At 31.5% G+C, this 15997-nt stretch overlaps 1 protein-coding gene across 1 annotated transcript; it reads left to right on the forward strand.

The window, feature by feature from the left end:
- The first annotated feature begins 8004 nt into the window (after positions 1 to 8004).
- Positions 8005 to 15402, forward strand: LOC115889617 (pyruvate dehydrogenase E1 component subunit beta, mitochondrial-like). The gene is made up of 8 exons (XM_030909666.1): positions 8005 to 8495; positions 8565 to 8737; positions 10550 to 10703; positions 10766 to 10850; positions 11736 to 11916; positions 12205 to 12310; positions 12374 to 12546; positions 14917 to 15402. The coding sequence occupies exons 1-8, from the start codon at positions 8383 to 8385 to the stop codon at positions 15018 to 15020; spliced, it is 1089 nt and encodes a 362-aa protein (XP_030765526.1). The 5' UTR covers positions 8005 to 8382; the 3' UTR covers positions 15021 to 15402.
- The last annotated feature ends 595 nt before the right edge of the window (positions 15403 to 15997 follow it).

A 15997-nucleotide genomic window follows, 5' to 3' on the forward strand; every position in this document is an offset into this window, starting at 1 on the left:
AAGAATTCTATTCTCTATCTGACATTATTTAAATATCTTGACTAAATGGCGAAAGCACCGCTTACTCCTGGTATCGAAAAATACCTCCTCGCACTCATATGTTCCTGATACAAATTCAATTTTTCTCCGTTTTTAATAAAACCGATCAAAAATAATATCGACCTGGCAAATTTTGGAGCAACTGACCAACGAGTTAGAATTGCTAGATTTTATTGGAAAAACGGCCATAACTTCTAAACTATAAGGGCTAGAGAGGAACGGAGGGCGGCATTCGATTCGCCTTTCAACCCTCTATAAGGGTGCATAATTAGGGCGCGATCGGAGACAAAAAAATTTTTTGGGCCAAAATGAAGGAAGGTTAACCCCTTACCTCATTTTTCGCCAAAATTTTTTTTTGTTTCCGATCGCGCCCTGGTTTTGCGCCCTTATAGAGGGTTGAATTCCCTATCGAAAGCCGCCCTCCGTTCCTCCCTAGCCCTTATAGTTTCCGAGATATTAGTCGTTGAAGTTTGGAAACGAGTTCGAAGTGTTAGAGATAGCAGAAATGTCGTTGAAAAATACTTTATTTAAGTGTGGTAGTAAATTTGCTCCTCACCTCTTCAAGCTTATGCGATCCTGATAGAAATCGACGATTTTGGACGCGGTTTAAAAATATTCGTGCAGTCTTTGACAAAAATTGAATTTTCTCGGATATGTATCAGGAGTACATAAGAGCGAGGAGGTAAATTTGGTACTCAGTTGACTCTACACCTGTTCACACTTATGTGCTCCTGATAGAAACCGGTGATTTTGGACAAGGATTAAAAATTTTCGTTCGATTTTTGTTAAAGGCTGAATTTTCTCGGATTTGTATCAGGAGTGCATAAGAGCGAGGAGGTAAATCTTAGGTATTATTTTTATATGAAATTCTGTTTATTTCTGAACAAATTGTTAAGTTGTTTATTATTAGAATATATTAATTTTGTGATAATTAAATGACTTTTTCCAAAGCTTTTTCTTTTTGTTCAGGATTAGACAGTATTTCTACGAGGTATATTTTGGTTAAATTAAACACATTTATTTTTAATAATTATTTATTAACATATTATATTTTATTAACAAGAGTAATATAAAAAGTATCTTAACATCCAAGATGTTATTGATGGACATGCTGGTGTCTATGTTGAGGCAAATAAATCTTCTGGCTACTCTTCTGGAAAGTCTTGGTTCTGTAACAAACATATAAAGAAATAATTAATTATTTGTTCACTAACAAGCTTGATTAAAAACTATTACTTCTATAACTTTAAATTTTCGCTAAATTGATAGGGTACATAAAATAATATAAGATATATAGGAATCTTGGTAACATAGAGCACATTTTTTAAAACTAATACAAAGAAAAACGTGTTTAAGCTGTTTTTGTAATTAAGAAATATTTTAATTATAATATTAAAGCCTGAAAAACTAAATTAAAAAATTTAAACTTTCTATACAGGCAACTCATTATACACGTTAAGTGTATTTTTAGTTGCCTATACAATAAGTAAAATAGGCGCCAAAACGTTTTATTTGAAATCAATCATTTATACATCTACATATTTAATATCTATATGTTTTACTTATAAAATACGATATTACCTATTTATTAAACAAATTCAATTTAAAAAATACATTTTTTATTATAGTTTACCTAAAATTAATAAGCATCTTCTTCAATGATGAATTCCATACCCACTCCACTGTTGAATGTTGAATTTAATCGACCTAATGGCATCTTGAAGAGGGTGGCTGCATTGAAGTGCAGCAGTTCTAAAAAGTCCTTGTTCCAAAGTTTCCAAAGCAGTACAATATAACAATATGCCATTTAAAAAATCAGTTTTAAACGGACTTAGAAATGGAATAAAAAGCAATTAGAAAATGAATCCAGAACAATACAGAAATCAAATCAAAGAGTTTGAAGTCTCAGAATAGCAGCTATAAAAAAATAAGCTGTAATTCTATACAGGCAAATCCTGATACATTGTTGGTAATTATATGCCTATATGATGGTGACGATATTTGATGATTTGGTGAAATAGAGATATTATGGATTGGAAAATGACATGAAATTATTAAAAAATAGGGGGTACATTCTATTCAGGCACTAGAATTGATAAAATATATCGTAGAAACGTCTCACAAGAATGACAAAAATAATATAGAATTATATATATAACAATCATTGGGAGAGTTTATAGAATTCATGAATGATAATATTCCAATAAAGAAAATATGGCAGACAAAAATAGTGAAATAGAGGTAGGCCAAAAGCAAGATGGGACAAAGAGTTTTAGATGATATTAACAAAAATAAAGAGGTATGTGGTCAATAAGAACTGGAAAATTGACAAAAAGTTATGCTTAGCCTCCTCTCAGGAATTTCTAGTCAAAATAAGACACAAGCACAAAAAGAAAAATCCTCCAGAGCATATAATTTCGCCCCCCTTCATCAGATTTAACCCTTGGCCGACGATTAAGCCTCACCAGTCAGTTCCCATCCCAGCTAAGCAGCCTCGTCTCAGGTCACCCTCGTCACCCATCGAGCGGACATCCACCGGGACCCCCTACAGGCGGACCCCCCTCATCATCTTCAATGTGTCCGATATCCCGCCCCCTCTACTGTCGAGACGTCACGGGATACGTGCACGAAGAAGTCTCGTAGCTTGGGTGCCAGGTCGTATCCGGCCGAAGCCTCTAGCGTTAGAACACCTAGCTCGTAAACCAGAGGGTGGTGACTCCCTTGGGTACCTATGCATGCTACATAGGTCATCGATGCCCGAACAACCAGGTTAGGGGGTGACCCGGGTCTCCTCCTCTTAAGAGAGGCTAGTTATGATGCTCTGGAGTCGATGTTACTCGGGAAAATTAATTGGAAAAATGCTGGGAAAGGTAGAAGTGATATCCTGTGGGCTAGTCAGGTTTTTAAATAAATGGCGAATGCGCCAGGAATTGCTCAGAAATTAGTCCTCAAATTTTTAAGTGTGTTTAAATTATATTTAAACACACACAAACTAAAGCAATAGAATAAGTAAAATGACAGAAATTCATGGCATATGATCTGAAAAAATGGCACGGAAATAAATCCATCAAAACTGAAATTTTGTACAAGGAATTACACAAGCAAAAAATATTAAATTACACCATCAGAAAAATAATACAAGTAAAAGAAGACTTATAGAAATATAATCGATAGAATATTTTATAGAATCAAGAAAAAATAAAGCTATTATAGAGAAAGGAAAGTAAACCAAAAACAACATGACATGAAGTTCTAAGTAGATGATCTTCTCCCAAAAGGAATAAGGAGTGACCAAAAGCCAAAAATTGGTCCAAATTAAAAGCAGATGTTCTGAATTTTCCTATGACAATAAAGAGCCATAAAAATGTAACTCAGAGACTCATTGGAATTTTTTTCCTACTTAATTAAATTTAGAAATCATGAAATCCACTGAAGAACATTAAAAACCAGTTTAAATATATTTACCCAAAAGATTTAAAATTTTAGATATACTTATAAGTCCTGATACATTGTTGGTAATATTTGTGAAAAGGATAAATGTACTGCCCTAGGAACTGTAGACATTTGTTGTACAAAATCTGTAACAAAAAAGTAAATACTATTACATTTCATCATAATTTATATCAAAATATCTTAAAACAAATCAAAATTATTAGATGTTTAATATATTTGATTATAAAAAAAAAATTTAGAATAATATTTACCTAAAATTATTTAGTTCCTCTTCAGTGATGAATTTCATCCTTATTCCATCCAGTTCCAAAGCAGTAAAATATCCCATTCACAAACTCAATTTTAAAGGGAATTAGAAAAGGAATTAAAAGAAAATTAATTAGAAAATGAATCCAGAAATAAACAATTCCATGTAGGCATCAGTAGAAATGAAATCAAAGTCTTGGAAATCTTAGAAGAATGGGGGTAAAATAAACAATAGTACACATAAAAGAAGAGATTTAGAAATACAATCAATATAGAAGAAAAATAATAAAGAGAAAGATTCTTAGCCTTGTTTGATAGCATCATATCTCTTAAAGAAAATTGAAACTTTGTGAAATGTGTTTTATGGTCAGGAGATCCTAAGATTGTGACTGTCAGTATTTGCTAGTTCATTTGGCGTTATCCAGGGTGCACCACGAGGAGGCGAACTAGCTTTGCACCCCTCCAGAATGAAGACAATAGAAAGAAAAATACATCAGATAACTAAAACTGCATAAAAATGAGAAATGAACTTAGAAAAGTCTCAGAAAAATAACACAAAAATTATACAAGGAAGGCTTTTACAAATACAATCAATGGAAGAGTTTATAGAATTGATGTATGACATTCTTATAAGGAAGAAAATATGGGGAGACAAACAATGAAACAGAGATATGATGTACTGCTGAAAAACTGGCATGAAAATGAATAGAAAAACTATAATTCTATACAGGTCATAGAAGTCACGAAATAATATGATGCCTTAGAAGAGTATCAGAAGAATGAGACACAAAAATGTATACAAATATATAAAAAAAACTTTGGCAATCCCATAATGAAGAAATTATGGGAGACACAAATAGTGAGATATAAGTTGAAAAAAAAAATGGCATAAAAGCCAGGGATATAAATTAGGAAAAAAATGGCATGAAAATGAATAAAACACAAAAAAATATACAAATATTTAAGACACTCATTGGAAAGGTATATATAGAATAAATGAATTATATCCAAATAATAAAAGAAGTATGGCAGACAAAAATAAAGAGAGGTAGGCCTAAAGCAAGATGTATTAGGTGATATTAAAAAAATATGAAGAAGTATATGTGGTCCATAAGAACAGAAAAATTGACAAAAAGATATGCTTAGCCACTTCTAACAAATATCTATTCAAAATATGACTGAAGCACATAAAGAAAAAAATCCTCCAGAGCATATAAGTTCGCCCCCCTTCATCAGATTTAACCCTTGGCCGACGATTAAGCCTCACCAGTCAGTTCCCATCCCAGCTAAGCAGCTTCGTCTCGGGTCACCTCGTCACCCTTCGGAGCGGACATCCACCGGGACCTCACCCTACAGGCGGACCCCCCTCATCATCTTCAAATGTGTCCGATATCCCGCCCCCTGCCTCTTCGAGGGTCACGGAATACGTGCACGAAGAAGTCTCGGAGCTTGGGTGCCAGGTCGTATCCGGCCGAAGCCTCTAGCGTTAGAACACCTAGCTCGTAAAACCAGAGTGGTGACTCCCTTTGGGTACCTATGCATGCTACATGGGTCATCGATGCCCGAACAACCGGGTTAGGGGGTGACCCGGGTCTCCTCCTCTTTGGGGAGGCTAGTTATGATGCTCTGGAGTCGATGTTACTCGGGAAAATTAATTGGAAAAATGCTGGGAAAGGTAGAAGTGATATCCTGTGGACTAGTCAGGTTTTTAAATATATGGCGAAAGCGCCAGGAATTGCTCAGAAATTAGTCCTCAAATTTTTAAGTGTGTTTAAATTATATTTAACATAGGGAAACCAAACCAACAGAATTGATAAAATTACAGAAATTCGTGGCATATGGTCTGAGAAAAATGACATGAAAATGAATCCATAAAAATTAAAAAATTGTACAATATATGTTATTATACCCACAACGAAGAAAACTTATAGGAGTCAAGCTATTATAGAAAAAATTCTACAATCAAAAAATATAGGCCAGCAGCTATTATAGAGAATGGAGTGAAATCAAAAACAACAATCACAAAAATAAAAAACTATATTTGATGTACATCAAGTAAAGTTCAAAGTCAATGATATTATATTAAAAAAGAAAAAATGAAAAAAAAGCCAAAATTGACCAAACTAAAATAGATGATCTGAATTTTTTCTATGATAATAAAGAAAGAAAATTTAACTCGGACACTCAATAGAATTTTTTCTACTTAATTAAATTTAGGAAATCATGAAATCCACTGAAGAACATTAAAAGCCAGTATAAGTATATTTACCCAAAAGACATATTTTAGACATACTTATTAGTTCCGATGCATTGTTGGTAATATTCGTGAAAAGGATAAATGTACTGCCTTGGAGCTGTATATGTCCATCGATTTGTTGTACAAAATCTGTAAAAAAAGAAATAAATAATATTATATTTCATTAATAATTATGCTATAATAATTGTGTTTATTTTTTTTTGTTTCATATAAGATTAAACATATCATAAAAAATATGGTTAGTCTGTTAATAAAAATTTAATAAGTTTATTAAAATTATTTTGAAAAAATAAATTAAACTTACTTTTAATCAGATTATGGAAGACCAACTTGTAAACCAGAATGTTGGCCAAACATCAGGAAAATACAAAAGGTGATCCAGGTCTGTTCTTTTAGGTGGTCTTTATGTGCTCGTGTGTATTATTAATAAAGCTCCTAAAAATAAAATTATAATTAATAAAGCTTTATATTAACAATGCAAAACTACTAACTTAAATATGACGACAAAGTATGGCATTAAACACTGAGCGTAAAAGAATTTTATCTAAAATTATTATGTAATTATTGAGAATGAGGCCCTCTTTAGGTATACTAACACTGACTTATTCTGAAAGACGTAGAAAATCATTTGTCTGTACGAATAAACAACTAAAAAAAAACTTTAGGAATAAAAACATCTTTAAACACTACCAAAAAAAACATGGTCCAAAAAATACCAAATATTTCTAAATATGGAGCATTTTTCTAAGTAACTTTATTTTTAATGTACAATAGAGACATCAAGGAATGTATTTATATATCCATGCACTCGATTTTGAAAAAGAAAATTATGAAAATAGGAAAAATTTGTCAGCTTTTGTATGATGTAATTGAAGTACTTAAAAAAACTACAGAAAACAGGCAAAATAATTGGTACTTACATTTTCACGGAGTGAAACAGGCCGTAAAGAACAGAATGCACTCAAATCCTCTACAGAAAAATCATTTTTTCTCTTAAAAATCAGAAAATTTTTGAGAACGACATAACTTCAAGCTGCTAACAACGGAAAATGGCGCACTGTCAACGTTGTCAGATTGATCATTTTTTGCTGTATATAATGCCAGGATAATGCTAAAAAATTATTATAAATTTTATTGCATTGAAACAATGTTTATATTATATTTTATTAGATTTACCATGATTTTATAACGGTTTTATTCGTTATATACTTACAAATATATTGAACTAGATTAGTTTTCATGACTTGAATAATGTCTTGGCAACACCGACGTAAAAAACAAATGAAAATCTTGACAATCCATATACAATCCATTACTTAAAATAATTCTTGTAAAAATTGTCGACTAAAAAAAAGATTTACTTAAAAAAAGAAATACTTGTAATTTCGCATAAAAATATGAAGCTTTAGAACAGAGAAAAGTGGCTCCTTCGGAAGTATGATTTTAACATTTTTGTATTACTGGTTGCATGCAACCCTAAACAAATTTAGTTGATAGGTTTTTTTTGCAAACCAAAATAAACATGGATTATAAAAAACTCTTGAATCTCTTGTCAAATAAATAAACAATATCTTGATAAAACTTCATGGTGTTTATTTTTTTCCTCTGTGATATTTATAAAACATAGAAGAAAAAAGTTGCTATTTTCACCAACAGATGTCGCTACAGGTTTTTTAATTGCTAATTAATACATAAATTTTTCAATAGATGGCGGTGTTCAATATTACTAGTGGCGCCATCTATTACGTTCTAGCAAAATTAATATGGGATTAGTGGCGCCATCTGTTACAAAATAGCTAAGTTATAAGTTAAGTGTAGCGACATCTCTCAATATTTTCTTGAACTAGGGAATGCTCGGCGCCATCTCTTGAGCAAGTGCCGAACTACATGTTCCTGTGGCTCTACCTATTGAAAAAATTGTGAACTAAGCGTAGTTCAAGCAAATTCCACCAGAGGGCGACTGCGGTTGTCATATACAGGGTGTTGGAAATTTAAATTTAGAATATATTTTTTAGTTTTTCTTTAATTAAAAATTTAGAAATTGGCCGCTACTGCAAAGTATGTCTTACATAGTAATAATGTTATGTTAAAGAACTAAATCAGGACACGAATTTTCACCAATAAGTCTTACTTAACCTAACTTTATTCATAAATTTTGAAATTGAAACATAGAAGACGAGGAAATTCTCGATTGACGCATGAAGTTTGAGATAACGTCACATGCCCGGTTACGTATTCGACTTGCTGCGGTTCTGAAGCCTTTCTACCGATAAACAGCACTTCTAACACGCCTTCGACCTCAGTCACCTTGAAAAAAGTAAGCTACAGTAGCCTGGAACAGCCAAGATAAGGTACAACTTTCCTAGTCTTTCAAAACCCCATATAGTATGGCTTCGAGGGGCACAATAACCATGAAGAACATGACCACATTAGGTAAAGTACTGAGCAGAAGAAACTTCTCCACTTCAAAGGCTTTGGGAGCCAAACAGCTTACAGTAAGGTAGATATTTTAACACAATTAACAGTAATTTATTCATTGTGGATGCTAAAAGAATCAATTATCTTCTAGAGATGCCCTGAACTCAGCTATCGATGAAGAAATGGAAAGGGACGAAAGAGTTTTTGTTATGGGTGAAGAAGTAGCTCAGTACGATGGGGCTTACAAAGTTACAAGAGGACTGTGGAAGAAATACGGAGACAAAAGAGTTATTGATACCCCTATAACTGAAATGGGCTTTACAGGTAAAGATCTTATTTTATTAAAGCCATTTTTCCAAAAAATAATCTATAAACAAAATAATTACTAAGGTTAAAGTATTTTACTATAGTTTGTGAAGGTTATTTAAAAAGTTTTTAGACTGATTTCCTTGCATTGGAAAAAAGTTTGAATGTCAAATAATTATTGAGATAATTTCTGTTATTTTCTATATAACTAATGATCATTACGATGTAGGAGTAAATTTAGAGAAGATAGGAATATTATCTTTTAAAATGCTGGGATTTGCTATTATTTTTGTCATCCATTATGTAAGAGATAATATAAACACACAAATGATCCAGAATACTTCATTTGATTTTATTTTTCTGTTATATTTCTTGAAAAAACTTTAGTCTAATAATATATCAATATTTATTTGTGGATTAATAATTTAGAACTAAAAAATTAAATCTTATAGATTAATTAAATTATTTCTCGCTTATTAATAAAACATGAAACATAATTTTAAATACATTTTAAAAATCTAGATAACAGGTAGGTATATTTTATCTACAAAATGTACCTATTAATCTAGTGTATGTCTTAAAAAAATCATACTGTTTTTATATATTTAATTATATTGACATATCTTCTTAAGATGGCTTTTAAAAAATAAGTTGTTTTTCTGGCTAATTTAAACTCAATAATTTTGTTTTCATTTCATTAAAAATAGAATTTAGAATTAAAATCCCACAAATTAATTAAAGTATTTCTGGCGTATTAATAAAATATGAAAAATAATTGTAAATACATATTAAAAATGTAGACAACACGTGTATTTATCTGCAAAATGTATTAATCTAGGAATGTCTTTAAAAAACAAGATTGTTTTTGTATATTATCATTTTTTTTATCAACATACAGGCTAGCTGATATGTATGGGAACGGTCGATTATTAGGTAAAATATACAAGGTACCGCAAAAAGTTAAGTACATAAGTTATAGGGTTTTTAAATGTCTAGTAGCTAGTAGTAAATTTAAGTATACAGGGTCGGTCATAAAGTTGTGGCATATTTATTTTTTTTAAATGCATATTTCAATTCATCCTTCAGTTTTAAGCAATAATTGTAATACACAATATACATAAATTGAAGAATTAAAATGTTAAACGAAAATTTTGTAATTTCCAGACTTGATATACTCTCATTTTATACATCTATCAATGCTAATAACTTGAGAATTAATGTCAAATATTATTAAGTACCACAGTTTACGAAGTTAATGAAATCAAATTGTTTAAGTGATATTACTTGTGAAGGTACATTGTGTGTATTTCGATTTTTGCTTAGAATTGAAGGAAGAACCGAAAAATGCAATAATATACAATTAACAAAATTAAACTTTTATGTGCCACGACTTTATGACACCGACCCGCTATACTTAAATTTATTACTCGCTAATAGACATTCAAAAACCCTATAACTTTTATATTTAACTTTTTGTGGTACCTCGTATATTTTACCTAATAATCGACTCTTCCCATACATGTCAGCGACTCTGTATTTTTAAGGAAATAACAATTAAAATATTTAATTAAATGTATATGCATTGACATTATCTTTAAGATGTCTTTTTTAAAAAATAACTTGTTTTTCTGGCTATTTTAAACACCATAATCTTGTTTTCCTTTCATTAAAAGTATGGATGTATTATTAATTATATTGGCTTTAAAGTTACGATATGGTCACGACCTTCCTTATCATCTTTATACTTGATTGAACACAAGACTTGAACAAAGAAAAATATAAAGGAAATTCCTACAAACATTTTGTAGTAAATATTATTGTTTTATATAGGTATCGCCACGGGGGCGGCTATGGCAGGCCTCCGCCCCATCTGCGAGTTCATGACCTTCAATTTCGCCATGCAAGCCATAGATCAAATCATCAATTCGGCGGCAAAAACTTTTTACATGTCTGCCGGTAGAGTAAACGTTCCTATTGTATTCCGGTAGGTAAAAATTTAAAAAATCGCGATTTTAAAACTATTAATTATGCTTTTTAATAAAAAAGGGGCCCTAATGGAGCTGCAGCAGGTGTGGCAGCTCAGCACTCTCAGTGTTATGGCGCGTGGTATGCTCACTGTCCTGGTCTCAAAGTAAGATCACTTTTCTAAAACTTTTACAATGTGTATCGTCTCAGTATTCTCTGTTTTAATAAAATACTCTAATTTTTTAAGGGTATCCTGTTAAACCAAGAGTTCTATCCTTGTTTCAATAACACGATAACTCAAAAATCGCTAAACCGATTTTAACCAAATTTGTAACAAAAATACTGTGGCACCCGAGAATCTGGCCAATAGTTTTTGGTGGGGGTGGGGGTGAGGGGTTGGTTATGGGAGGGGGTTAAAAATTTTAAAAAATCGTAACTCCAAAATTACAGTAGCTAGCGAAACGCGGTTTTTAATTTAAAATTATGAATATTATTTGCAACAAAATTTGTAATAACATCAAAATCAGTCAAAGTCGTAGTTTTTGAGATATTCCGTGTTTCCGTAGTCCGTTTTTGAGAAAATCCGTGTCGAGAACTCCAAACTCCCGACCCTGGGACGCGACCCCAGGTGGCGGATAGGGGAAATAACCGCCGACCAAAATTGGAAAAATTCCTTTACTTTGAAACTAAAAGAACTGCCTACCAACTTTTTATTAACATATTTTAGTATGGGCGGCTATACGTGCCTCCCGGCGCCAATTTTTTCAAATAAAATGGGATGAAATGATGAAATATATTTCTTCAAAAAAGTCCTATGGTTATTTCGCCACCACTCTAAAAAAATCTACAAAATAAAATAATTATTTTTTCTGAACACTGCTGCGTTAACCCAACGGAGACCAACTTGTGAGAATGAAGTCGTGAGAATGCGCCTTTAGATTTGCGAAACAAGACAAAAATCTTCAAATTTACTATGCAAAATAAAGTATTTTATTAGAACAGACATATTGAGACACCCTGTATATTCGTAATTCAAAGATATTTTCAACAGGTAATCTCCCCCTACACATCCGAAGACCACAAAGGTCTTCTCAAGGCAGCTATTAGGGACCCAGATCCTGTGGTCTTTCTAGAAAACGAATTATTGTACGGTGTTGCCTACCCAATGTCTGATGAGGCGCTAGGAACGGATTACTTGTTACCCATTGGCAAAGCGAAAGTCGAAAGACCAGGTAAGACAGGAATGGTTCTTTTGAACTACTTTTTAATTATAACACAATCAGCTACCTAGCTTTAATTTTTTGAGCTATAACACTCTTTTAAAAACTAAAATATAGGATTTTTAGTCAAGTTTAAAGACTTATTAGCAAAAATGACATACACTGTCAAATGTCACCAGTTCTTGACAAAAAATATATATTTAAATAGACAACGCGATATTTTAGAGATTCTAAAAGCGTATTGGTAATTTTGAAGAAGTATAATTTGTAATTCTTCTAATGTTATTTTTTGTGACACAGGTAAACACGTAACTATCGTAGCACATTCTAAGGCTGTCGAGACGTCGTTAGAAGCTGCAAAAACCTTGGCAGGTAAAGGTATCGAAGCTGAAGTAATCAATTTAAGGTAAAAAATACTTAAAAATCGTTAAAAATTATTTTTCATCAAGAAAATTATCGACTTTTACAGATCTTTGAGGCCTCTAGACTTTGAAACCATTATAAAATCGGTCGTCAAAACGAATCACTTGATCTCAGTGGAACAGGGTTGGCCGTCGTGCGGTATAGGAGCTGAAATTTTGGCTAGGCTGATGGAAAGTGAAGTTTTCTATCACCTAGACCAACCTGCTGTTAGAATAACAGGTAAGTACCGTCAGCACCTTTGAATAAAAAGATTAAGGAATGATCTCTCCAAAAAAAAATCCTTTATGGGTATTTCGCCACTGCACTGCAAAGAAAAATCTACAAAATAAAATAGTTATTTTTTGTAAACACTTCTGGGTTAAACCTAAACGGACACTGCGTGACAGAAGTTTTTACAGTAATAAAAATTTGCCTAGCAAAGAAAAAAATGCTTAACGTTTCGGAAAGTTTATCTCTTTCCGTCGTCGTAAGCAAAAAAATACAAATAAAGAAAAAAAACTATTTAAAATATTTAAATTGAACTATTTGCATAGACGAACAAATAAAAAAAGACTGACAAATCTCATGGTAAAGAGTGGGACCGCGTTCCCGTAGCGCAACTCAGAATAACAATTTTGAAACCAATTAGCAGGATCATAGCAGGACGTACGTCTTTATTGCTATCTTTCTTTATTATGTATGCTTTATATGAAAAAGAGAGAGAGAGAGAGAGAGAGAGATAGGTATAAAACGTATGGTAAGACATTATCGCACATTCTGGCTGGCGGAAAATTTAAATTAGCCATTATTAGTAGTATTCTTTCATTCTGAAACTGAAAATTTTCACTTAAACTGATTTATTCCCGATACCACGTAAAGGGAACGTGGTGTAGGGAATAAATCAGTTTAAGTGAAAATTTTCAGTTTCTTTCAGAATGAAAGAATACTACTATTATAAGGGAAATTATAAAAAAAGCAAAAATTGTACTGTTTTATAAACATATCTATTTATACATAAAAATAAATAAACTTTTATAATATAATAACAAAAAAAACAGTGTTTATGCCACCCACCTACCAATTTTAAATGCAGAAGAACTGACTGTTTCAGGAAACGATCGGCCAATTTTTTTTTTTTTAAGGGCATTAAAAATCTCATTTTCGAAAAAACTGCCTAATTGCAATAACAAAGTGAATATCCAAGCAAAGAAGACTTTACGAGAATCATGATCCTGAACCATTTTCAAGTCCAGTTTTAATCCTAAAACAAAAGTAAAATAGGTATATTAATAAAGTTTCTGGTTACTATAAACCAGCTATAAACTACCTACCCAAAAAATGAAAAAAATTAATTGTATTAATTTGTTATGTTAAGAGAGGGGACTTCTACTTTTTTCTTAATAAGATGATAAATATAACTACTTACTTTTATTTTACCGGGTGTCTTTAACATATCTATCAGAGAAAAGGGGCACCAATACATACAAAAAATAGATGATACTGGCTCCTGCAGCAAATAAAATAACAAACAGTATAACCGAAAATTATAACTAACAAAATATAAATACCTATATAGAATAAAGGAATTTGTTCCCTATCCATAGTCATCCATATTCATAAGTCATTAAAATGGAGAGTTTAGAAAAAAAGGTAAATCACCAAAAGAAAAATTAACAAACATGACGAATTGTCATGATGTTGTCATCTTGGTTGTCATGATGACGTAAACGAAAGGCGACTGTTCTAATTTCTATTTAGAAATTACGTTTTATATGGTTGCTTCTTTCTCTCTTGTTATATTAGAATGAGATAGTGGGCCCAATAGACGCAATGCGCAGATCAACATAAATAGAACGAAATGTTGCGTTCTGAGTTGCGCTACGGGAACGTTGTCCCTCTCTTTGCCCTTTAATTTGCCAGTCTCTTTTTATTTGTTTGTCTATGCATTATAACAAGTTAAACTTCAAAATTAACACACAATTACTACCTGATAACAATTACTTAATAATGTAAAACCAAAAAGCCCAAACTTTCTGTATGATTATTTTTAATTTTTACTTATGTTATGTTTATTTTTACGTTATGTTCTTTAAAATCAAAAAAGCGATTGTCATACATTACTATCATCTACAGATGCATGAGCAATACATTTATTTTTTATTCGATTGTATTAAAAAAGCCTCTTTTATTTTTCTTTTAGAGGCTATCGCTTCTTTCATTATAATTTTGGCGTTATTAAAATTTATTCTGTGCCCTGTGTCCCATAAATGCAGACAAATCTTAGATTTGTGAAAATCTCCCTTTCTTAAATAATCTTTATGTTCTTTAATTTGAACATTTAAGGGTCTAGATGTTTCACCAATGTAAAATGTATCGCATTCACATGGTATTTGGTATATATATTTGGTTTTTTGAATGCGATAAATTTCGATAAGTTTTTTTATATGTTCCTTCTTTAATCTCCTTATTCAAAGGTCAGCACAGAATTACTTAATCTAACTGAAGAGATAAGTAAAAGTCTGAAGAATAGGAAATCATAATATAAATCTCCATCAGATTTCAGATCACATCATCATCAGTTATGAACTAAAAAATAATTTTTATCTATAGGTGCTGATATTCCCATGCCATACACAAAAAGTTTAGAAGCTGCAGCTTTACCGCGCCCCGAAGACGTGGTAGAAGCCGTGAAAAAAATCCTCAAGGTCAAGTGAGCACGCCACTGCCATAAAAATGCTTTACCAATCGAAAAACACGAACTGCTTCTTGTCAACAGACAACGTCAAAGTTAAATGATAATACAATAAGGGCCTTGTTACTGAACGTGCTCATATTTTACATTATTTCTTTTTACCCCCACTTTATACATACATATTTATACATATTATATATCACTATTGTGTTGTTAATGTTATTTTTCTAGATTTATTTTTGTTAAAAATGTATCAATTTTCATCGAAATCGTCGAATGGTGTCACTGCCAAGGCCCTACTCTTTTTTGTTGATATTGTGTAAAAAAGATTTTTCTGTTTTATATATATTTATTTTAAGAATTGTACAAAATAGGGAAATTAATAAATAATTTGTTCTGTTTTATACGAGTGTTTTAATGAGTATTTTCCCAATAAATCAAATAAAAACACCAAAGTATGATGAAATTCCAATAAATGATAATGTGCGTAGACCTTTATAATGTTATAAAAAATGACATAAAAATTATACCGTATTTACATATAAAATGACAGTGATCTTCATTTCAAAACCATCGCTGACGCCGTTTTTTTTTCGATCATATTTTACTATAAGAACGAAAAAAGCATCAGGGTTGGCTTTGAAATGAAAACTGAAATTTCCCATGCCCATGTAATGTTTACATAGAGGATATCATCGGTCGTCGGTCTTTTGACGCTGGATTTTTATCACACGATGCATTAATATAAGAAAAAAGGCACAGCAAATTTTGAATAACAATTTTCTAGTTTAAACTTGTGATTAAATTATGTTTGAAAAATAGATTTTTGTGTTAGAAAATTTTATAGTATATAATTTTTCTATATAAAAATAATTTTTTACAAGTTATTATGTAGATATTGAAAATCTAGTAACAGAAACTTGTAGAGCCGCAAAAGTTTCAATGAGAATATGAAATTTGTATTGTCAAATACCATACAATTGAAAAAAACGGCGTCAA

This window comes from Sitophilus oryzae, unplaced genomic scaffold (assembly GCF_002938485.1).
Source record: "Sitophilus oryzae breed Bouriz unplaced genomic scaffold, Soryzae_2.0 scaffold_816_pilon_pilon, whole genome shotgun sequence".
In the NCBI taxonomy this organism is placed as follows: Eukaryota; Metazoa; Arthropoda; class Insecta; order Coleoptera; family Curculionidae; genus Sitophilus; species Sitophilus oryzae.

What these genes read in the sequence shown, in the direction of transcription:
- LOC115889617 (XM_030909666.1), top strand. Translation starts at nt 8,383, where the DNA reads ATGGCTTCGAGGGGCACAATAACCATGAAGAACATGACCACATTAGGT. An exon ending in AACGTTCCTATTGTATTCCG is followed by an intron (nt 10,704 to 10,765) that starts GTAGGTAAAAAT and finishes TTAATAAAAAAG; the next exon opens with GGGCCCTAATGGAGCTGCAG. An exon ending in GCTGAAGTAATCAATTTAAG is followed by an intron (nt 12,311 to 12,373) that starts GTAAAAAATACT and finishes CGACTTTTACAG; the next exon opens with ATCTTTGAGGCCTCTAGACT.